At 40.9% G+C, this 24,104-nt stretch overlaps 2 protein-coding genes across 2 annotated transcripts in view; one reads left to right on the top strand and one right to left on the bottom strand.

The window, feature by feature from the left end:
• Positions 1–1,908: 1,908 nt before the first annotated feature.
• On the bottom strand, positions 1,909–14,086 carry NUDT5 (nudix hydrolase 5). Its single transcript, XM_064703028.1, has 10 exons — positions 13,969–14,086; positions 9,025–9,114; positions 6,981–7,048; positions 6,141–6,193; positions 5,396–5,503; positions 4,744–4,839; positions 3,692–3,793; positions 3,282–3,290; positions 2,505–2,558; positions 1,909–2,241 (listed from the first exon to the last, which is right to left on the bottom strand). The coding sequence occupies exons 2-10, from the start codon at positions 9,085–9,087 to the stop codon at positions 2,132–2,134; spliced, it is 663 nt and encodes a 220-aa protein (XP_064559098.1). The 5' UTR covers positions 9,088–9,114; positions 13,969–14,086; the 3' UTR covers positions 1,909–2,131.
• Positions 14,087–14,137: 51 nt separating this feature from the next.
• Positions 14,138–24,104, top strand: part of CDC123 (cell division cycle 123) — a 30,826-nt gene continuing 20,859 nt past the window's right edge. Inside the window, exons 1-6 of the mRNA XM_064703027.1 lie at positions 14,138–14,268; positions 16,104–16,175; positions 18,029–18,083; positions 18,937–18,969; positions 21,399–21,494; positions 22,894–23,000. Coding sequence (XP_064559097.1) covers positions 14,195–14,268; positions 16,104–16,175; positions 18,029–18,083; positions 18,937–18,969; positions 21,399–21,494; positions 22,894–23,000 — 437 coding nt within the window. The 5' untranslated portion in view covers positions 14,138–14,194. The remainder of the gene's footprint in view (positions 14,269–16,103; positions 16,176–18,028; positions 18,084–18,936; positions 18,970–21,398; positions 21,495–22,893; positions 23,001–24,104) is intronic.

The following is a 24,104-nucleotide window of genomic DNA, read 5'->3' as shown; positions in this document are numbered from 1 at the left end:
GATGTCATTCATGTGCAGTCTTTGGGGATTTCTACAGTGCCTTGAGAGGGAGGTGTGGGGGTCCCAGTTGTGGGTTCCTCTGGGTCTGGACTGAAGGCACTTGAGATGGCAGTTCATGGTGGGACTCAGCTGTTTATTGTTTCTTACCAGTAAAACAGTCTCACTGCTGTGAGTTCAGCAGCTTTTCATTAGAAGGCACAAAATGGCCAACAATCTCTTGTTACAAGGTCTTTTAAAGCTAAGCTATCCAACTAAGAACTGACACCAAATTATACCCCAATAACTGATCCCTCAGAGCTGCAATGCAGACTTTCCTGCCCAATTACAAAATGCCACCCAAACCCATGAAGAAGAAACCCAGGATGACACCCTGTGCCCTCCATCTTGCTTCCATCCACTACATACTAAAAATCCCAAAACCTAAATTTCTCACCAAGTGACACACCTACACTACTCTCTATAATCTATTTCACACTTTTGTGGATTCCAGTCTATCTTGAAGTCTGGGAAACTTTCTCCATGAATGAGGGTCAAAGTCAGGGCTCCCCTGGGGGTCAGGGCACCCCAGAGCAGACAGAGAAATATTCCCAGTGCCCTGGGTTTCCACAACGAGATAGGGAGCTTTCCAGATCTTTCTTCCTCTTTATTTTTTTCTTTCTAGAATATAATTCTGATTAATTTTTAGCAGCCACAATTTTAAAAAAATCTCAAGATTCCTCCCCTTAAAGTCATTGTGCTTTTCTGCTCTGCTGTAATCACTTTTTCCCTTTGATGTCACATTTCTTCTGTCTTCTCTCACTCTTACTTTGAAAGTAACTTTGTGTTGTGAACGTAAGAAACTCTTGAGCAATTTTCTGTTTCAGAAAGCGTCCCCAATTATACACATTCATCTATTTCAGAGGCAGGACTAATTTTGATGTGTGTTTATTAAACTCTGAGATCCTGACCTTTCAGCTGTGGTGGCTGTTTACATAATTAGTGGCAGCCCACTGTGTGCAGATGCACTGAAGGTTTATTTGGGATAAGATGTACCTAGAAGTGATTTGCCTGAATGAAGGTGCAGCCTGAGTACACACATGTCCTCAGGAGAGGGAAAACTGCAAGGCTGTGCCCTCAGGGCACATAAGTGACCTCAGACCTTCAGCAGGATCCCCTGGCTGGGCCTGCACAGTTCTGGTTTGCACTGGTAGATGGAGTCATGATCATTATTTTAGATCAGACAAATCAGTTTTCTCTTTCTGCATAGTTTAGTTAGGGCTGGGAGAAGGAAACATCATGTCTAAATCACAATAGAAGTTCTTGAAATTGCCATTTCAATTACTTCAGCCAGAGCATGCACAGTGTTCTGTGCTGCTCTCCCTGCTCCTGTCACAGAGAATTACTACTTAATTGGATATTCTACAATTCTGTGATTTTTGAGTTGGAAGGGACCTGCAAACCTCACTGAGTCCAACTCCTGGCCTTGTGCAGGACATCCCAAGGATCTCACCATGTGCCTGAGAGCATTGTCCAAACACATCTTGAACTGTCAGGCTCAGTGCTGTTCCCTGAGGAGCTGTTCCAGTGTCCAACCATCCTCTGGGTGCAGAACCCTTTCCTGATATCCAACTGAAACTGCCCCTGACACAACTTCAGGCCATTCCTGGGTCCTGTCTCTCGCCCCCAGAGAGAAGAAATCAGTGCCAGCCCCTCTGCTCTCCATCATGAAGAAACTGAAGCCCACTGTGAGCTCTTCCCTCTCCAGATGTCAGCAGTGAGTGCTGTGAGAGAGAGACCCTCACTCACTGTCCTGCCTCCGCCTCCTTTGGAACCATGGTGATAACACCAACCACAGTTACCTAAGCATCTTTGCTATACTGAACTGTAAGTGCAGAAAGGAATCTAGAGAGAAATAAGCCATTCTGAAAATTAAACAGTATTTTTATTATGGATATTCTGTCAAGGCTTGACAGAGCAGTTAGAAGAAATGCTTTTTGTCAGTTACATAATTAGAAATAAAAATACCAGAATCATTACTACAAACACTTTTTTTGCTCAACAAGTAAAGTAAATGACCTTGATTACAAGAAGAGTTATACTTCTAAGCCATCCAGCTTGGGCAGTTTTGAATTCAATTTCTCATTGTCCAGTTCTAGAACTTCATGAAAGGAACTTGGAGCGGTTTTTCTGCTGCGCGCTTCAGAGCCAAGGCGTACGTGTAAACCCTGGCATCCACTGCCAGCTGCTCCTCTGCTACCAGCTCTGAAAATAAAACAAATGATGAGATGCTGTTAAAACCTTTACAGAAATATAGGTCCTTGCTAAAATGAAGATGTGTAGCATTCCAGATGCTGCAAACTCCTCCTGCTATCACTAGCTCGCATACCTGGCCAGATCTCTCACAGCTTTTTGCTTAACATATTTTATAACATGATGTATTCTAGGGTGAGAGATGACATGAGGAGCCCTGAGAAGGGATTCTTGAAGCTCATGTTAGTGCATTTAATGTGTCAGAAAGCTCTTACCATCAATCCTTTGCAGTAGGTCATTCTTTGGAAGTGTAACAACTTCCACAAATTCTAGGAGAGAAGAAAAAGGTTTACACATCCTTCAATTAGTGAACAGTAAAGAAATTTAACTCTATCCTCTGTTTCTTGCAATTTAGAAGGGGAAAGAGACTGATTTAATGATTGTCAGCATCCAAAAGTTGTGAGCTTTCATGTATCAAAAAAGGGTCAATTAAATTGGGGAAGGCAGTGACTGGGCTCACTAAAAAACACGCTTGGCAGAAAAAAGCTGGAAAAACAGTTGGGAAAAAAGTGTAGCTGGCAGCTATGAAGGATAAGAATCCCCAAAAGAGAAACCTCCCTTTGAGAATGAAAAATGCACTGTTGAAGAAAACTTGTTTGGCTTCTCCTGGTACAGGAATGGGTTGGAGATGCATTTCAAGACCAAGCCATCTCAAAGGGTTTGTTAATGATGAATTGATGCTGGCTTACCCCTCCCCTGTGTCTCTGAATTACTTGTCTTCAGGGCTTGACCTACAGCTGTTGTGGGGGCAGCAATTTGTATTTCCTGAAATCCTGGTGCTATAGGTGCAGTACTGGGAAAGATAATTGACGTAATAATGCCCCACAGGAATTTGCATCTAGGCCAAAGTCAACCTCAGGCACATTTGATTAGGCTCAGGAGATTACCCAAGCACAAATAAAAACCAGTTTTAACTGACTTTTTCTAAGTAAAACTTGCCACATGAAGAATCATGACCCTCTTGTCAGTGAGATCCCAGTCACATTACGTACCTCCATCATCTGCAAGTGAAAAGAGCAGTGGGTTAAGGGGTGGAAATACACCAGAGTTTATAATTCACAAGCATTTGATGGCTAACTGACTGGGAGTGACACTGCAATTACTTCCAGAGTGAAGCTACAACTGACAGCAGTCTCTAGGTCCACAAGTGCTTATGGCTCTCACTGAAATTTGGCACTGAAATGTTTTATTCTGAGAGTTCCAACAGCTGACACTTCACACCTGGGCTTCCCCAGTGGATTCAGCAGAGACACACTGCTCATCTAGGCTGCAGGATGTGAGTGGAAGGATGTGCACTATCCAAACCAGTTAGGACAGAAGAGATGAAGTGGTGGAGTTAATTGTTTAAACCCATTGTTTTGTTATCTTCTCAACATTTTCAAATAAATGGTGCAAAACTCACCAAGGTTTTGCTTAGGTCTTGTGTTCTCAGCCTCATCTCCATTAATGATGACACTCACGATGTGTGTTGTGCTGTTTGACATTCCTGGGTCCAAGCACAGAGCTGCCAACAAGCACATGGAGAGGTTCATTTTTCAGAGCAGGAATCAGGCACCTTGACATTTTAACAAAAGCTTTCACAGAAATGTATCTGATACAACAGGAGAATATATATTTGGCAGACATTGGTGCTGTAAGAGTAGCAAAAACTTTGTCTTCACAAATTCTTAGAAGTAATGTTTCTGTAACTCAGCTCTTTTACAGATCCCTGGGAAGACTTGTTTTCACCGCCAAATTTACTTTCCATTCCACAGACTAAAGATTTATTGTGAACTATCCCTAATACACTTCCTCAGTCTGTTGGAGTCTAATTTTGCCATCACCTGTGTCCAACCTCTCCCAATCCCCAGCATGCAGTTGTACCCAATAACTGAGAGACAAGGCTCAACTGCAATGACATTTCCTCAAAATTATAAGTTGCTTCACCTACCTCCTCAAGTTTGATTTATGATCCTCACTTTGCCTTCATTTTATCTCATGTAGGAAGCATAGGATTGGAACAATCATGTTCCAAATGAACTCTGAATTAACTCCAATTACTCTCCTTTCTTCTTTCCAGCTGGAGAACCCAAGTACTGTCACCTCCCCACAGCTGACACAAGGGTGACCTCTGCTTTATGCAGCTTTTTTTTCCTAAGTTCACAGATGCTGTTCACAGAAGTCCAGCAATTTAGACCTTTACACTTAAATGCCAAATCACAGCTTGAATAATTGGGTTTTGTGTAAAGGATCTTAATTAATAGCAACTTCATCTCTACAGACATCAAACTTACTTCAGACTGAAGTTCAGCAACTGATTCACATCAAAGGACCAAAGTTTCACTTTTACAGCCATGAGATGCTACCCTGCTAATCTGCTTGGGTTTTCTCTTTGGTTTAGAGCATTTCAGACATTTAGAGTAGCCAGCAAGACAGAATTAGCTTTAGTGGGAAAAAATAAGAAAAAGCAAAGACCTGGAGTACATTCAATGACCTCCCCCTTGTAGCCAGTCTCTTCCTTCAGCTCTCGAAGCGCAGCACTTTCTGCTGACTCGTTTTCCTCAATGAGGCCTGGGAGACACATAACACACAAAAACAATTAAAAGCTTCCCACTTAACTGCAATATCCATCCTGAGATCTAATCAAGCTTTCTGGAAGAGGGGAAACATCCTGACTACTCTGTCTTTACAGAGGGATAAGTGTTAGGAAGGATTCCAGTCCCTGGATTCATTATGCTGCTGCCTACATCCTTAACCAATTATCTACAGAATCATGATGCCTTCCCCAAAAATGGCATTGATATTCTCATGAGGGAAAGAAGCCAAATGCTTTGACTCTTAGAGAAAGGAGAAGTGGAGGGAATTTTCTCCAATTGCTAAAACATCTATTAACATCATAACAGCTTATTTTGTTTTTTCATGATCAAATATTCCTATTTTGGAATAGCATGTGGAGCTCAGCATGGTTTTCCAGCCACAGCTTCATTAAGATCACAGAATCAACTAACTTGGAAAACACCTTGGAGATCCTCAAGTCTAACCTATAAGATACATAAAGATGGACACTCCAAGCTCATCTAAACACACTGAACCATATGTGACTCATCCCAATGTTTCAGCCACTTACCTGCAGGAAATTCCAAGCAGTAGCCATTGATTGGGGGCCTGAACTGTTTCACCAGGACAATGCAGTCGTAGTGCAGGGTTCTCTGCAGCACTGCTATCACTGCTACCCCTACCACAGCCATGGCAGACACCAGGACATGCAATGTGAGCACAGCAGAAAGTCAGATTTTAGTGCCAGATCTGGAAAGGAACCCACACACTCTACTCTGAGCATTAAATGTTTGGATGCCTGCTCCAGAACCCTGAATGATGAATTCAAGCTCTTTATAACATGCATGGTGAGAGATCTTCAAAGCTCCCCAGCAAGCCAGAGGCACACAAACCAAGCAGGACTGAGCCTCAGGAAGGGCTCTCCTGCCTACAAAAACTGCTTGAAAGCCTCTGTAGGGAACTCTCTGCTCTCCATTTCTAAATCATGTCCCAAAGAGCCCCTTGGCCCCTAACAGCAAACCCAACCACCAGTCTGAGAGCTACTCTGTGTCAGAGCACCCCTGATGTCTTAGGAAGGGCTCCATCATTTCAAAGTGAACACAGTGCCCTTGGGAAGGCTCTCCCACCAGTGAGGTTCTGATTCTTCAGCACCTCAGTCAGCCTTTCATTAGCTCAGGGTATAGCCAGCTCTGCCAAGCCACCTGTTCCACATCCTCACTCATTCACAACAGATCAGCTCCAAATCTGCATTGTCAGCTTAGCAGGAGGACTTTCACAGGAAAAAAAAGCAAACAGAAAAAGCCACCAATTCTTACCATCAGCTGTAACTCCCTTTTTGTTGCCAGTACGCTTTACAGTTTCCCAAGTTCTGTTTAAACAGAGAAAAGAAGAAATGAACACATAAATCATCTTCTATCCTTGCTGCTTTCACTTAAAGCAAGATGCACCACCACACTGTGAGGCCCTGTAAGAAGCAGCAGGCCACAGACAGGCCCTGTCATACACTGCCACTATAAAATGTCTAAAGTGTAATTTTCTTTTACCTACTTAAGGGGAGAGAGAAAATAGTTAGTTTTAGTTACACAAAAAAATCCAATCTTGCTAATTTTAAGAGGATACTCTGCTGATGGGGTGGGAGGCACTAGAGAGAGCAATCAGCACAGAATCTGACACATTAAGGGGAGGGAACTAAAGCCATGTTGTAACACCTACATAAACACAGCAAAACTAAAGAGTACAAAAGAATTGGACAGAAATGATAACATACAAGAGGACAATAATTTGTCAATAATATGGAGAATCCAGCACCACCAGCATGGAAAAAGGAGCCTGTAATAAAGAACCAGAAAAGCCACAGGATGGACTCTGATTGTCACACAGTAGTTGCACAGCTGGAATTTGCTTCTGTGTAACATCTTTCCAAAGAACTGGAAATGCAGCACAACCCAATGTGCCCAAGAGGATTTAGGAGCCAAATTCAATCTCAATGCTTGCACATCTGCCAGAGCAAGATTCTCTCCTCTGAACAGCAGGAACTCTGAAGGAACCTCACAAACCTCTGATCTTGTGTGGAGGGATGTGTTTGTAATGCTCATGCTCTCTACCTGGACCCAGCCTGTGCAATTGGGAATTTTGAACAGCAGAGAGAGAATTACCTGGTTTTCCCAAAGGGATCAGTGTAAGTTGTTTCTGAAAGCTTCAACCATTGTCTTTCTACAATCACCTAAAATAAAGAATTCTTTGTTAAATACATTGTAAAATTAATCCCAAAGAATTGGAAGAAAAACCACAATTTTTTTAGGTTCTTTTGAAGACAAATTTCAGCATCACACCACCTGCAGGAATGTGCAACAGCATTCCTGTTGCTAATACAGAAAAAAAATTACTCTAAATTCTTGAATATGAATAAAAATATAACCCCAAGACAGTAGCTTTTCTTAACATGAATTTTATAACCAAGTTTTGATGGATTCAGTGGCATTTTATGCACTGCAAAGTCCTCATTTTTAGTAGGATTTTGCAAGGGTAATATATCAGCTGCAGAAGGGTCTCAGTGCAGCCCAGACACTTCAGCCACACTGGAGCTCACGAGTGCCCCCTCAGCAGGGAGCACAGCCCAAAAGCTGAGCATGCAAGACTGAAAACCAAACTATCCTGACATTTTCTTGCCCTGATCCCAGACTGTGGCTGTGTGTACCTGCTGTATTCTGCTGCTGTGAGAGTGATACCAATCTGTCCCCTTTAGGGTTCTGAGAGTGAGTGCTTGGCATTAGCACAATGACCAAATTTCTCTTCTGGGCTGAGTTTATTCTCCCTATGATGTTTCCTCATCTTTTATATAATTCATTTAAAAGAGGAAAAATCCCTAGATATCAACCTAGCAGTTTGCCTCTTTTACTGTAACTTGTTTTAAAAGGAATTATTTTTATTTCTTTGTCTATTACTTTGATGGGCAAAAACCATCTGCTTATACCAGCCTGAATGTGCCTTCCCAGAAAAAGGAAGAATGAAATAAATTCAGCTCCCACTTTCATGGAAGACAGTCCAGCATCAGTCCAAATTCTTTATGCAGGTTACAGAACCACTTCTGATATAAGAGCCACTGGCAGAAAGAGGGTAAATGCTTCTCTGTATTAAGCCCACAAAATGATTGAAACAAGTAAATAGCTTAAAATATGTAAGATCTAACTCTAAATTTCCAGTCATATCAAAGAGCACATTGTTTAAAAAAGAGAATAACAAAGAAAAATTAAAAAAAACCTAAACAACAAACCAAACCAAAAATCATAAAAAACCTATACAAAACCAAACCAAAAGAGGATAAAATGAAAATGCTGCCTGCAAAATACCCAGCTCTTAATAGAAAACCCAAAAAGATTACAAAAATCAAATCCTTTATGCTTGTGAAATATTCATATTAAAAATGCCTAAGAGAAAAGACATAATACAAACAAATCTCTTCTTTCCTTGTGCTGTGAAACTGGAAGAAATTCCAAAAGTGTGTTCACTCCATGAAGAACAAATAAAAGAAAGCACATTTGTGTTATAGCACGAGCAGGACACTGCCAAACCTGCCTTAACACCAAAGATTAACTTTTAAAATTTCATTTAAAGGCAACAGAAACAAATACAGGCAGTTTCGGGTGAAAGTGCTTCTAATAAGAATGAAATACCTCCAGGATCCTTTTTTAGGACTGCTATTATTCTTACTACTTCCTTACTGATGTCTTTGAAACAGCGATTATCCAAATTAAAATCTTTTCAGCAAACATAAAACATGGTACAATCCTAAATGTTAAAGCACCTTAAAGGAACAGAAAACTGTTTGAAAGAGAAAATTGCTGAGTTTCATAACCCACCAATTTGTAAAGTCTCTCAGAGATATCAGCATTATTTCTGAACACTGAAAAACCTCCTGAAGAGACAATACAAGAAACAGATGCAAAATCTGAAAAGAAAGAGAAGCAGCTTAAAATAATGCAACACTGTAGATTTCTGTAGATTTCTCTCTCCTTATTGATAATTTATATAATTATTTCAATAAAGAGGAATGTCACACCCTTTAAACTCTCTGACAATCAGGAAATTTTTTGTCTTTTAATGAACATCCAGCCTCTCTAGCATTTTGTACTCTGCACTCACAAACTCACAAATAATTGTTATTTAACAACAAAATTGCCCAACCCAAGCATGCTGTACCTCTTCCTTAAGGACAGATTGTTTGGCTGTTTTTGCAACTTCTGTGGATGTCTCAGCTGCCATTTTCAGCAATGCCAGGTTTTTCCCCTCCTGTGCAAAGTCCAGATATATATGAAACAAAATCAATATTTGCGTTCAGTGTAAAGTTAAAAGGTTCATTTCTGCACCGTAAATTAACAAATATAGCTTGTTGGAGAAAGTCAGGGACGTGTGATGGCAAGTTCAATTCATGCTTTCAGCTCCACCCAGTGATTTCAGAGCCAAATAACTCAAAGGAGAAATGTAAATTTGGGTCAAATCCCTGATCTGTATAATTTTAACAGTGCTATCAGCTGTCAGGTAGCTATGGCAGCTGAAGACAGTTAAATGTCTTCAAATGTCAGACACACATACAGACAAGAATGCATTTCAAAAAGTTTCATTCTGATCTGGGTGAAATGCTTTGTCAACAGTGTCTGGACAACAGGACTGTGCACTGCACTGTGAAATGCAAAAAAACCTAATACCAAACCTTAGACCTTATACCTTCTACCAGGACTTCAGTGGTAAAAAGTCTCTGCTATTAAAAATAAGAACTAGAACCCACCTCCAGCTTACACCACAAATAAACACATAAATTACTCAATCCTTCCACTAAAAACAAGGTCAAAAAACTACACATTGCAAGTCTGTGCAGCACATGGGGCAGGTGTGATGGTGTGACCATGGCATGAGTATTTTACTGGGAATGATGTGTCCAACACCATGCAAAAGGCAGCATTTGCATTTTAAAAAGTGTCCAAAGCAAGGCTCTGCACCTGCAGCTTGTGCCTCAGCCTGCATCCCCAGGAAAGTGAAATTATTCACTCCCCCCATCCAGTTCCAGCCTAAAGACACAGCAGGCAGCAGGAAAAAAATGTATTAGAGACTGAGCCTGTGTCACTGTGGAACTGCAGGGCACTTTCAGCACAGAAACATACCAGGGAAAGCACCTCTGATATTAACTTAATACTGAAGTCCTGAAAATAATCATGAATCATAAGGAAAATCCAGTGAAAAGAAACAAATCAGTTTAAACACCAGGAGAAATGAGATGAGATGAGATGAGATGAGATGAGATGAGATGAGATGAGATGAGATGAGATGAGATGAGATGAGATGAGATGAGATGATCTTTAAGATCTCAATCATCCATAGCATTGATGGTCATAATCTTTCCAAAAAGTCAGAAAGAATCTTTCCATGACTTCAGCTATGGATTAGTAGTGATCTGTGGGGTCTCTAGCAAGAACAGTAGCCAAGTGTGTGAAAAGCTTCACACCCAGCTTCAGCACTTTCATTTTTTACTTCATATTTATCCTTTTGTGGTAACATCTGTTGCACACCAGTGAAACATGAAAGAGCAACAATCAGCTTTTTAACATAGTGCATTGCCATGGGCTTGCAGTAAGTAGTTAAAAGGAACAGGTAGGACTAAATCTTTCTGTTTATCAGCAAGAGTAAAACTAAAGTGCATTAAACCATTGCCTTGGGCTGTACACAGGGCAGGCTCTCTCTTAATTCTTAAGAAAGTGGTTTGGGGTGAAGTTGGTGATACAAGTAAAATGTGAAGACTGGTTTATGTAACATAAGTCTTGAAAAGAAACCCTGACCTGTTAAACCAAATTCTGTTCCTTAAAAAAAAAAAATTTAAAAAAATCTATAATATTCTTTTAAGGCAATGAAGCTCCTTTCCAAATCTACAGTTTTATTATCTGTCTTACCACTATTTGTAACACAAACTGCTCATTTGCTTGTGTTCCAGTCTCTATCCCACTTCAGTTCAGTCAGCTGTTCCAATGTTTGGAACTCCCTTCTCTTAGGATTGAGGAGTTTTACCTGGACAATGGCCATGTCTCATGCTGTGACTCTCAAATACAGGACCAAGCTTTCCACCAAACACAGGCCAGGAGAAACAGACAAAGCAGGCTCTGTGTGATAGCTTTAAAAACACAAAAACCTTACATGCCCAGCTACAACAAATTCACCTCCTGCATTTGGAAAGAATTATAACCTTTTGCATTGTCAATATAAATATATCAAAGGAGTAGAGAGTGAACCATAGCCTTGTCAAAGTTGTCTTTGGATTGGGCTAAGTCTTCCTCTTTTACTCTCCCCTCACAGAAAATCCTGTTCCATTGATCACCCCAATCCTTCTGCACAAATATCAGTGTATCTTTCCCAAATGTGGATTACCACAGCTGTATCATGAAAAAAAAAATAAATACTAGAGCCTCATCTCATGGCAGAATCTGTTTTCAAAACAGCTCTTTCTCTCCTGAGAGATTCAGCAGTGACTTGCTACTTATAACAACAACAAAAATACCCAGTTTCAGTGGTTTGAATTATCACTAAAACCTAAATTGGGTGAACACCTCAAAGAGAGGGGAATGCTGATCTGGCCCAGCTTCTGTAGTTTGGGTCTCCTCCACAAGTGGGTGCAGTAACTCTATGTATAGTGACATTTTCAGAAGTTCCATAAAACAGTATTTTTGCCCAGATTCAGTTGGCAGTAGAGAAGTGAGAATTTCTGCTGTTAGAAAGCTGAAATACTGTTTGGTTAAATGAAGGCTGCAATTCTGGCATCTCACGTTAGTCATGCTGTCAAGGATGGCAACGTCTCCTGTTCATAAACAGAATTAGCTGCAAGTGAAAATTAAATGTAACACTAAAATGTGAGGTTTCTAAAGGCCTATTTAGCTTTCAGAACATGCCTTGTCTTGCAGTTCTTCTACCTCATAAAATTCACTCTGCATGTAAATATGAGTTCATCTGAGTTAAAAATTCAGTGCAGCTGATACAGCAGCCTTGAACCTGACTTAGGATTACATGAGCTCTAAGAATACACATTTTTAATTGTTATAAATGCAATCTTGAGAATATGTCAAAGTACCCACATTTATCAGCTACCTTAACATGAATCAACAGCACTCAAACTATCAATTATGGGGGGAAATAAATGTTTTCTACTTTGGTAGTTTTTGTGTCCAATGTTAAAGTGTACTGCTGGAAATCATGCTACTTCTATTTATTTCCAACTGGAGTCAATTCTGTCCTGAAAAAGCCATGCCATTTACAAAACATGTAATTTTATTCCCATTGCTTATTTCTTTGTTGAGTGGCTTCCTTTCAGGGCAGCATCCAGCCATTCTACAGTTTCCAAATTATCCTTCCCAGCAGTTAAAATCTTAAGCCAGCCAAGGTCTGTGAATCAGTTGGAGAGAGAAGTCAAGATATCAGAAATATACTTCAATATTAATACTTAGATGGATGGATTAGCTTTCCTAAATCTCTTTTCAGAAGACATTCTCTGATCCAAACACACATTCCAGCTGACAGCAACCAGATTTAATGGAAGCTGAGCAAAGAGAGTCCCATGGCAAATTCAAGGTCAAATGAAATATAGATTTTCTTATAAAGAATGTGCAAAAGAGACACTGGCAACGATTTAACCAACAGCACTCTGAGATATCTAAGCTTCAGATAAACATCATTAAAAACTCCTAAGGAACTTAAAACTTGTTACTTGCACTTTAATGCTATGGTTCTAGAAAAAAAATCAATTAAGTAGCAATTAAGTTGAAGGGAGGGAGAAAAGTAGGGGGGGAATGTTTTGTTTTTATCACGGTATCTAGAAGCATGGATGAGTGAGTGCCAAATTAAACATGGGCAAGTAACTGCAAAGCAAACAAGGATTATCTCCCAGAAGCAGAAGAGGGTGAGAGGCAGCCCCATGGTGTTATCAACCTTCCCAAGAGCTGAGGTCTCACACAGCTGGCGAGTCTGACCGTGCTCACAGGGGTCCGAGGATGAGGGAGGAGATGAGGATCTGACTCCATGTTTCAGAAGGCTTGATTGATTATTTTATGATAGATATTATATTAAAACTATACTAAAAGAATAGAAGAAAGGATTTCTTTAGAAGGCTAGCTAAGAAGAGAAAAGAAGAATGAATAACAAAGGCTTGTGTCTTGGACAGAGAGTCTGAGCCAGCTGACTGTGATTGGCCATTAATTAGAAACAACCACATGAGACCAATCCCAGATGCACCTGTTGCATTCCACAGCAGCAGATAATCATTGTTTACATTTTGTTCCTGAAGCCTCACAGCTTCTCAGGAGGAAAAACCCTAAGGAAAGGATTTTTCAGAAAATATGGCTACAGGGGAGACACCCCAGACTGCAGATGGGACAGCACAGGAGGAAACATGGCATGGAAACAATGCCATGCAGGGGACACAACAGCTGAACCACGGGGCTTAAATATCCCCCATACTGCTCTGTTAATGCCTGACTTGGGACTGAGCAAAATGAAATAGTGGTTGATAAAAATCTTAACATGAGCTGAGAGTGTGAGCTCACAGCCCAGGGCTGCACCCAAAGGCTCTGCCCCTCTCCCCTGCCCTTGTGAGAGCCCACCTGGGGCTCTGTGCACAGTTCTGTGTCCCAGACACAACTAAAGGACATGGTGCTGTCAGATCAAGCACAGAGGAGACCACGGAGTTGATAAAAGGACCAGAACACCTCCCCTACACAGACAGGCTGAGAAAATTGGAGAAGGTGGTGTGGAGACTTCAGAGCACCTTCCAGCAGCTGAAGGAGCTACAGTGAAGCTGGACAGGGCCTGTTCATCACAACTGCAGCGATAGAACAAGGGGTAATGGGTACAAATTGAAAGAGGGGAAATTTAGGTGAGATATTAGGCAGAAATCCTTTACGGTGAGGGTGGTGAGACAGCAGAACAGATTGCCCAGGGAGCTGTGGATGCCAGGTCGGATAAAGCCTTGAGCAACCCGGTCTCACATGGGAGGCGTCCCCGCCCGTGGCAGGGGGTGACTGGAACTGGATGATCTTTAAGATCCCTTCCCATCTATGAAACAGCTCCATGCAGGGCACACGCGGGCACAGGGAGGACGGCAGAACCTACAAGGATCAGGCGTTACTCAGCCATTCCTGGGCTCGGGCAGGGCAGAGCAGAGCGAAGGCAGCGCCGCGGGACGCTCCGGGCGCCGCCGGCTCCGGGCAGCGTTGGGGCGGCGGGGCGGGGCCGGGCCCGGTGCGCCGGCGATGGCGCCGGGCGGCGCCTGGAGCTGCGCGGGAGGTTCCGGGCGGAGCGGGAGCTTCCGGGAGCGGCCGCGCTGAGGAGGAGGAGGATGAAGAAGGAGCAGGTGGCGCACTGCCAGTTCTCCGTGTGGTACCCCCTCTTCAAGGCAGTCACCATCCGCAGGTGCGGGCGGTGAGGGGCGGCGGGGGCTGCGGGAGGCGGTGGGGGCATTAGGGGAGCGTGTGGGGCGAGGGAGGGTGTCCTGCTCCTTCCCTCAGCCCTGCTGAGCTCACCTGGCGTGCTGTGTCCGCTTCTGGGCTCCTCAGAGCAGGAGGGACATGGAGATCCTGGAGCGGGTCCAGTGCAAGGCTCCGAGCGTGTTAAGGGACTGGAAAAGCTGAGGGGACTGGGCCTGTTCACGGATCACAGAATGGTTTGGGTTAGGAGGGACCTTAAAGATCTTCTGGTTCCAATCCCCCGCCATTGGCAGGGACACCCTCTCTAGACCAGGGTGCTCCAAGCTCCTTCCAACCTCCAGGGATGGGGCAGCCACAGCTTCTCTGGGCAGCCTGTGCCAGGGCCTCACCACCCTCGCAAGAAAGAATTTAGAACACTAATATCTGTCTAAACTGACTCTCTCTCAGTTTTAACCCGTTCCCCCATGTGCTATCACTAGTCTCTTGTAAATAGTCTTGCTCCATCTTTCCTGCGAGTTCCCTTAAAGTACTGGAAGGAAAAAGAGATGACTGAGAAGGGACTTCATTAATGGATATAAATATCTAAAGAGGGGGTCCCAAAGGATGGGACTACATTAATGGATATAAATATCTAAAGAGGGGTTGCCAAAGCATGGAGCAGGCTCTGCTTGGTGGTGCCCAGCAATAGAAGGCAAAGGGCAGAAATTGATGCCCAGAAGCTCCACCTGAATGTGAGGAAGAATTTCTGTCCTGGGCAGTGACCGAGCACTGGAGCAGATTGCCCAGGGAGGCTGTGGAGTCTCCCTCACTGGAGATATTCCAGCAGTGTCTGGGCACATCCCTGTGCCCTGTGCTCTGGGATGGCCCTGCCTGAGCAGGGAGGCGGGAGCAGCTGAGCCCTGTGCTCCCTTCCAGCCTGACCCATTCTGGATTCTGTGGGGTTGGGTCAGATAGAGGGCCCTGTGTGGGGCAGAGCTGGGCTGGAGGTGGTGGAGGATTGATTGAGCCATCAGCTACACCCCAGGGATCTGGGCTTTTCTCTCTGCATCCCAAGGGAGTGTTTTGGGAAGCCCAGGGGCAGGCCAGGCACCCCTGTGCTCCCTGCACTCCTGCTGGGACTCCATGCTGAGCATCAGGAGATATCCACTCTGTTCTTATTATCCACATCCTGCTATCCACATTGCTATTCCTGCTTAAACCGTGACTGAATAGATCCAACCCAAGTGGCCACCTTGGTGTTTCTGTGTATTTCTGGGAGCTATAGGAAGTTCTGCAGTTTCTAAGGTGCTGCTGCAGGTCATGAGATGGTAACAAGAACTACCAGTAGCTCAGGAAAGTGGAGATAGCTGCCCTGCTGGATCAAAAAGTGCTGACATCATGCTTTTAGTAATCAAAGCATTTGATCTTTTATCTTTCTTAGTGTTTATTTTTGGTAAGTTTAGTGATAGTCCTGCGTTTTTGGAATGTTAGGATGGCATAGGCAAATTCTGATTTGGATTTCAGAAGGAAAACTTTAGTTGTCTCTTCACAAGTTGTACATAATTTTACTTGGAATTTCTTAGAGCTTTGAAGGAGTTATGCATTTTTGTGTATTTCATCTAAAATTTTTGTCCTATGCATCCATGGAGGGAAAATGGGCATTGCTTTTTTTGAGTGAGGGATAAGATAGGCAAAAGAGAATTTTCTTCCATAGTGTTAGAGGATAAAACTTAGTGTTGTTGGGGTATGTGCTATGAAAAAAACAAATTATTTTATTCCACTAGGAATTTTATTATAACAAGTAATAATAAAGTATTAAAAAGATTTTCACATTTCTTCCAGTGTTATTCTTCCCCTGCCAGAGAATGTGAAAGAGTATTTGCTGGATGATGGAACACTGGTGGTTTCTGGAAGGTAAAGTGTGTTTTCTCCCCAGCTCCCAAGTATTAATGCCATTTTTTTATTCACAGCACTATTTTGTATTTTCATATTGTATTGAGCATAATGAGTTTCTCAATTTGAGCAGTGTGACTGCAGTAAACCTCCTACTGTGTGAGCATGTGAATGGGCTGACTGTTGTTAGTACAGCTGGATTTGCTGGTGCCTGAAGCAGATCTTAAAATCCATGAACTACAGTTCCTTCTAGACCAAGTGGACAAAGTCCTTTCATTTTTTCCTCCACCCTTCTTTGGGGAGAGTACCATTCTTTGGGATGCTCAGCTGATGGTTTGTGTTTGCTTCTTTGGATCTGGTTGGGTCCAATTCGCAGGCTTGACCTGTCCCATGCCAGTCCAGGGGTGAAGTGACATTTCCTTAATTCTCAATAAAATAAGTTATATACAGACTCAGTAATTAGTAACATTTTATACAATTATTTGCATGTGGGTGATCCATGCTTATGACAAAGCTGAATGTCCTGTGTGAACACCCATGGCAGGATTTTGGATGCAGAAGAATGAGTGGGGAGGTAGCAGGAGCAGTTGGGAAGGACACAGGCCTTGCTCTCTGTTTCTGTGTGGGATCTCAGTGTGTGGTTCCCTTGTGGAATGGTTGCTGCCTGCATCTTGTCAATGCTCAAACTCAGAAATCAGTCCTCACTCCAGGATTCCCTACCTGGGAGTTTGCCCCTTGCAGAGCAGCCAGTGAGGCTGGGGGTGAAAGGGAGCTTGGTTTGATTTATCAGCTATCAATTTATATAAAAATAGAAGCTGTTTAAACACTTTGTAAACACAAAAGGGTTTAATTTTTAATTTCTAAATTATTTTTCTTATTAAAGGATATCCAGAAAATTAGAATTGTTTTTTAAACTATTCTGGATCAGAAGCAGTATTGTCACCTGCTTCTGCAGAACTGTGCAATTTATTTAGCAGCAGCTGTAGATTTTAATAAGCCTTCAGAAAAGCTGAAATTGAAGGTTTGGCTTAGCTGTGTTCTACAATTTTGCTGTCTTCAATGGAGTAATGGATAGCTGTATGATTGACTTAAATTGCATTTTCAAGATGTTTGCAGTTAAAATCCATTTTAGAAAACTTTTTTTTCTCTGAGTTGAATTTCCTTAGCTATAAGTGAATGTGATCTTGTTGCAGTCAAGGCCAAGATTGCCTCTAACCTTCAGTGCACCCCTATCTGCCCTCTAGATCTCAAACACTGGATTGATGGTTTAGTCCTTGTGGAACTGCAGAGACTCAGCTTGTCTAAGAATTGACTTTTGCCAGGGATGTACATTTGCCCTTGCCCTGTTTGCTGCACTCTCCACTTTCCATAGGATCATCTTTGGTCTGTGTGCTGAGTGTCTGGACAATTTCTTTTCAGAGCTAGAAATTCACAAGTTGACATTTGAAACTCAAGGTTTATGAATTTTTACTTGGAAAGGGAGTATGGAGGCAAAAATTTAAATTGAACTTATTAAAAAAAGTTAATTTGTGTTTGTGTCAGAGTACAGTAAAGTTGGAAAAGAATCATTAACAGGGTGTCAAAAAATCATTGACAGGGTGCTGAAAAGCTTCAATGGTGTTTGAGAGCAAAAAGTGATCTGCTAGTTTGAAACAAACAAAATGTTCAGAGTGGGACCTAGGCCTAATGCCAGCTATTTGGTCTTTAGTTTTCAGTATTGGCATCTCTGATTTTTCTCTGCCAGGGTTCTGAGGATTAATCTTCTTACAAAAACATTTTGACATCCAGAGCTGGAAATGCTGTGGAAATGTAATGGACATGGTCAAGTCAAACTCCAGTGCTTAATTTTTTTTCCTGTTAATTTTTTGTTTCAGAGAAGATCCACCAAGTCATGCTCAGGAGGGGAGTGATGATGCAGAGGAGATACAGGTCAGCATAAAATGCAAATTAATGTCGAGTCTCTTGAGAAAAATATGAGTGTATAACTTTTTCTGCATAATTTATAAGTGCAGAGAGTCCTTCACAGAAATAATTATAATGTGGTAGTTGCCATGAAAAACATAAATATGTGATCACTTATGCTGGGAAGTCAGGGAAAGTTTAAGATATTTCCATGCTCTTCCACAGAAGTTGTTTTTTTTTTATTTTTCATTTCTTGACAATTGCATTTGTAATCATGATTGGGAAATGTTGAAATTGAACTTAATGCTGTTTCATGCCCTGAAAAATTAGGAGTACATTTGGAGTAGTTACTTCAACAAACAGTGAAAGTTTCTGAGGCCATGATAACTCAGAAGGCCATTCTAGAGGGAAAACACTGAAAAATGTTGTAATTACAAGTGACAGAAGGTACAAAAAGGAGATGAAAAAGAAATAAAAGTGAAGCTAATGGATCATGAGTCTAAGGATGGAAGTGCTGGAGCTGGAGACAAGCTGTAGATTGGGAAAACTGAGTTCTGAAATGCCCATCTTTCTGAAATAAATCAAATTTGAAACATCTAGAGATATCTTTTTATCAATACTTTAGAGTAGTACTTCTGCTCTCCATAGCTTTTAACTGGAGCTACATAACTCCACATAACTCTTACCCCAACACTGAATATACAGTGTTTTCCTGTCTTACTTTACAGCCAAAACAATTGCAGGATGGTGATGTTATGCTGTCTGGGGCAATGATTTGAACTCCATGTTGTAAGAGGCTGCATGAATTCTGATATTCTCATAAATTATAAAGGATGGCTCAGGAAGCTGGTAACCTTTGGTTTGTTCTTATTTTGAACAGTGGTCAGATGATGAGAACACTACAACACTTAAGGTAAGGTCCTGTGAAAGCCCAGTGGGTTTGGCAGCAGTTTCCTTTCTGCAGCCTTGTGGCACAAACTTGTTGCTGGTTAGAGATATCTCTTGCTGTATTTAACATTTTTCAGACCATTTTAGATGGGTGGCAGTATAGATGTCTGTAACTTCCAAAAGGTTTTGCTGGCTTAATTTTATTTAACTAAAATAAAACACTTTTCTTCATCCCTGACAATCATACACTTGTTAGACCCTAGGAAATGAGCTGCAGTACAGCTCTAAATATAGCTCTTTCATTTTCACCACTTTGAGTATCTCCAAATTATTTAATCAGACTGGATGCAGAAGGAACCAAGCCCCTGCAGCTTAATCTTCACAACTTTTCTCGTGATGTGCCATTATTTCTTCTTAGTACATCTCTCTCTATCATGTTTTCTTTTCTTTTTCTGTCCTTATGGTTTCCTTGCACATGGGGTCAGGATCATGATGGATGCAAACCAGGCTTTCTTGATGTTTTTCTTGCATCTTTTTTTGAAATTTTGCTGTTGCCCTGTCACTGTCAGAGTTAAAGTACTCAAGGCACTTGTCTGCCATCAATGCTATGACTTTAGCTCCCTAATGTTCATCAGGATGTGGAATTGTTCATGTTGGATTAGGTGCCATATAATCACAGCCCTGCTTTGAGTGGTGCTTCTGCTAGCACAAAATTTATAGCCTAGAGTTTAAAACGATTACATTTCAAATTTGTGTACTCTGATTAATCTTCAGTTCAAATATTTAACCTTTGATAACCCAGATTCCCTTAATTGTCAGTTATTTAAAACAAAGGGTTTAGGATCCATCATATGGTTTGCAAAGCTCATGGTGATGATGCTAAATAAGTAAAAGCAGAGTTTTTAATTAGGTTCTGTTATAATGTAGAACACAATAAGGAAATGCATAATTAAGAGGTATTTACCTGTCAGAAGAGCACAGGGCAAATGACTTTTGTATATCTAGGTAAGTCTGCAGCTTCCTCATCAGGGAAGTGGAGGGGCAGAAAATTCTGTTTTAGAATAACTTGCATTAATATTAATGGTTACAAAGCCAGGCATTCAGAATTCAGGAAATGATGGAGTCCAGCTTGTTTATGCAGTTGTAGAGCTTTCCTCTAGTGTGTATATTTATCCTCTTGTATTAATCAAATAACACATTGGTAACATTTTCCCAAGGAGGCTTAGCATGTGCTGGTATTACATATATAGCAGGACTCCTGATTCCTGTCAAAACAAGACAAGCTTGGATCAGAATGCAGTGGATGAAGAGTTTTACTTCTTGCAGGAGCAGTTTCCAGAATCAACTGAAAGTCTAAAAATAAAATTAGAGAAGTGTTTTTTTCAGTTTTCCTAGTGTAGTTTCCCATGGAGACAAGGTAACATATGAAGGAAAGGTTCAGAATGCTTGAAGTTCAGTCCAGGTCACTGCACTAAAATGTGAGAAGGTTTTTTAAAGTGTTTGCATTTGGGGAAGTTGCAGTGAGGAGATGCCAGCATGTATGAGGTTTTTTATTCACTTGTATGGCTGTGAGGGTTTTGTTGTTTTAGAGGCATCAATTAGCTTTAGCCTAGGAGTTACTTTTGAATTGAGTTTCAAAATAGGTAAAAATCATGTTCCTATATACTTCTTGTTATAAATCCTATTACATGAAAAACCTTTGACATATGCTTCAAATCCTTTCATATTATTTTAAAGGTCAGCAACCTGTTTATTTTCTGTAGCACCACATTCAGGGTAGAGTTTGGAGCAGCCTGAAGAGTTGGGGTTTTTTTTACCTCAATCTTAGATTTTCAATGTTCTTTACAAGGCAAGGTTTTCTACTCCAACCTTTGCAGTGTGTCCTCTATTTTGAATCCATATATTGTTAAGCAGCTACTTTAAAACATAATTGAAGAGCAGATTAGTTTAAGTATTACTAACATTTTATAAAACTAGAGCCTGAATGAGCAGCTGTCACTCAAATTGCCTAGGAATTTATAAAGATATGTTTAATTCTAAAATCACTCTTTAGAAGTTTAAATATTACTGGATCTTATTTGTATACAATAATTTACCACAGGATATAAACCAACAGGTAAGGATTTAAGGTCTGGTTATTTGACTTGTATTTTTGCCAACTATTGCAGATTTCATGGTGACTGTTAGGATGTTTTGGGTTTTCTCCTGAAGTTCATGATACTTGCTAGTAATGAGAGGGAGAACTGGGAGCATTTTCAGTTTTGTCTGATTGAAAAAATGACAGATTTGATAAAGTGATTTATTTATCATTTTATTGTATGCTATGTTTCTGAGGTTCATACTGATTTTGGACTTATTTCTAATGCAATATATATTTCTAATAGTATTTAGAAGATGGCTACACTTCTATTAAATGTATTGAAATTTATTTTTTTGCTGTTGTTCTTTGTTCAGGCACCAGAATTTCCCGAGTTCACAGCTAAAGTTCAGGAAGCAATAAGTTCCTTGGGTGGCAGTGTTTTTCCTAAACTCAACTGGAGTGCTCCAAGGGTAAGAATGCTGGCTCCCAACACTTGTAACAGATGTTGTCATACAAAATGTTTTGTCTTTGTTTTCTCTCAATGCTTTGGAAAGAAGAAGAGACAAGTGGTTCTGATGAAGGAAGAAGTGATACACAAGATATCAGTGAGGTGGTGAATTCTCTACTCTTAAGTGGAATCCACCACTTCACTGATACCTTGTCCATCACTAGGTGGTGATGGTGCATTTTTAGGGAGGCTGATGCATGGCAGCACTGACTTTCCTATCTAAAACTAGTTCAGGATACTAGTTGAAACCTTTACCTGGCAGAAAGATGAAAAGCACCACAGTTTCAAAAAAAAGGGCAATAAACTTTCCCCTAGTTAATTTTAGGTACTCATATCTTCTCTATCATTAGATGGTGATTTTTAGGGAGGCTGATGCATGAAAAGCACTGACTTTACTATCTAAAACCTATATCCTGCTCACAGATGGTTGTGTGATGGGCAGGCTCTTGTTCAGGATACTAGTTGAAACCTTTACCTGGCAGAAAGATGAAAAGCACCACAGTTTCAAAAAAAAAGACAATAAACTTTCCTCTAGTTAATTTTAGGTACTCATATCTTGTCTATCACTATATATGACAAAAAAAGGCAATAAACTCTCCTCTAGTTAATTTTAGGTACTCATATCTTGTCCATCACTAGGTGGTGATGGTGCATTTTAGGGAGGCTGATGCATGGCAGCACTTTACTATCTAAAACCTATATCCTGGTCACAGATGGTTGTGTGATGGGCAGGCTCTTGTTCAGGATACTAGTTGAAAAATTTACCTGGCAGAAAGATGAAAACACCACAGTTTCAAAAAAAAAAAGGCAATAAACTTTCCTCTAGTTAATTTTAGGTACTCATATCTTGTCTGTCACTAGGTGGTGATGGTGCATTTTAGGGAGGCTGATCCATGGCAGCACTGACTTTCCTATCTAAAACTAGTTCAGGATACTAGTTGAAACCTTTACCTGGCAGAAAGATGAAAACACCACAGTTTCAAAAAAAAAAAAAGGCAATAAACTTTCCTCTAGTTAATTTTAAGTACTCATAACTATACCATAAGGATGAGTGCACCCAAATATTGTTGTTTTGTGTTCTCAAGAGACCTTGTGTTCAATCAAGCATTCCAAGAAAGTTCCTGGAAGCAGTAAGGCAAAAACCTAATTTTGCAAATGAGTTTGCACTGCTTTCATCAGAGTATTCATAAGAAAAGCAATAATTATCTTGTCTCTTTTAACCACTAATGAAGTTTTCCTCAAAATAAAAAGAAATACTTTTCTGCATGTATTTCAAACCTTGCATAATATTTAGATAGACTTGAAGTTTGCAGTCTCTCCTGCTCATAAAAGTGTGTTTCAGGTAATCTGTGTTTCTTTAGGATGCCTACTGGATAGCAATGAACAGCTCTCTGAAATGTAAAGCTCTCAGTGACATCTTCCTCCTCTTCAAGAGTTCAGATTTCATCACCCGTGACCTCACCCAGCCGTAAGTTCATTGCCAGCAGACAAATCAGTTACACACAGCCAGGAGCTGCCAAAAGCAAACCAGAAACACATTAAAGCAGCACAGGCAACCAGTGTGCCTTGACACTATGAACTTTTTTATTACTATCTTTCCAGAGCAAGTCATGTTGTATTCTTGAGATTTTTTGCCTTCCCACCCCTCTTGGTATTTGCTACCCTCCTTATTGGTGCCACTTACAGTGTGACTTTACCATGTCCTCTTATTTTAAAACTGTTGACGTTTGTGTGACTGCCTGGAAGATGCTTGAGACTTCTGCTAATATATTTCACATATTTCTAGAGCTTGTTCTGAACCCAAGTTCTTGTAGCTCTTGAAACAAATACATTCTGGGTGACTAAGGATAGCAATTACAGATAAAATGAAAAATATTATGTGATTGGGGTTGATTTTTATCTGCTCACTTGAAGGGAGTATTTAATTGTATAGAACAGTTTCCTCCTGTAGTACCTGCATCTCCTTGATTTATGTCACTCATTTCTAAAATACAGCATTTTTCTCAAAGAAAATGAGATTACTGGAGTTGATATTTCTGTTACTATGGTTACTTTTTGTATTTCCTAGACAAGCAGAATTTCAAAGAAAAGTGGCAATCCATGGCTGAGAGATTCTTTTCCAGTAATTATTCAGTGCTTATTTACTGTACAGGATCTTTCTGGAGACTCAGTCAAATGCAGAGCCATTGTTTTAGGTGCCTTTTAAGGGGTTAACAGGTGTAAGTTTCATGGCAAGTGGCTTATGTCTTGACAAAAATTTTCTTTTTAAAGTGTAAAAGTAAAGCCTTTTACCATTAATGCTGTGCAACTGCCTTCTTTTGTAATCCTCCAACTCTAATGAGACTCTCTTCCCCCACTTCTTCATACATGGAAAAAAAAAAAAGAGGGTTTTTGACAGCAAGGCTGTAAGTCCAGTTCTCATGTTGGGTTTTACATCATGCCTAACCTGCAATGAGAGGAGGTGCTGGGGAAGAGACTGAGGAGGAGGGGAGAAGATATTTGAGTGATGAAACAGTTTGAAAAGTATGTTGGGCTTGGGAAACAATTGTGAAGAATGAGAATTCCTGATTCT

This window comes from Zonotrichia leucophrys, chromosome 1A (genome assembly GCF_028769735.1).
Source record: "Zonotrichia leucophrys gambelii isolate GWCS_2022_RI chromosome 1A, RI_Zleu_2.0, whole genome shotgun sequence".
NCBI lineage: Eukaryota > Metazoa > Chordata > Aves > Passeriformes > Passerellidae > Zonotrichia > Zonotrichia leucophrys.
Note: the sequence above shows the minus strand (reverse complement) of the source record. Positions and strands in the feature narration are given on the sequence as shown.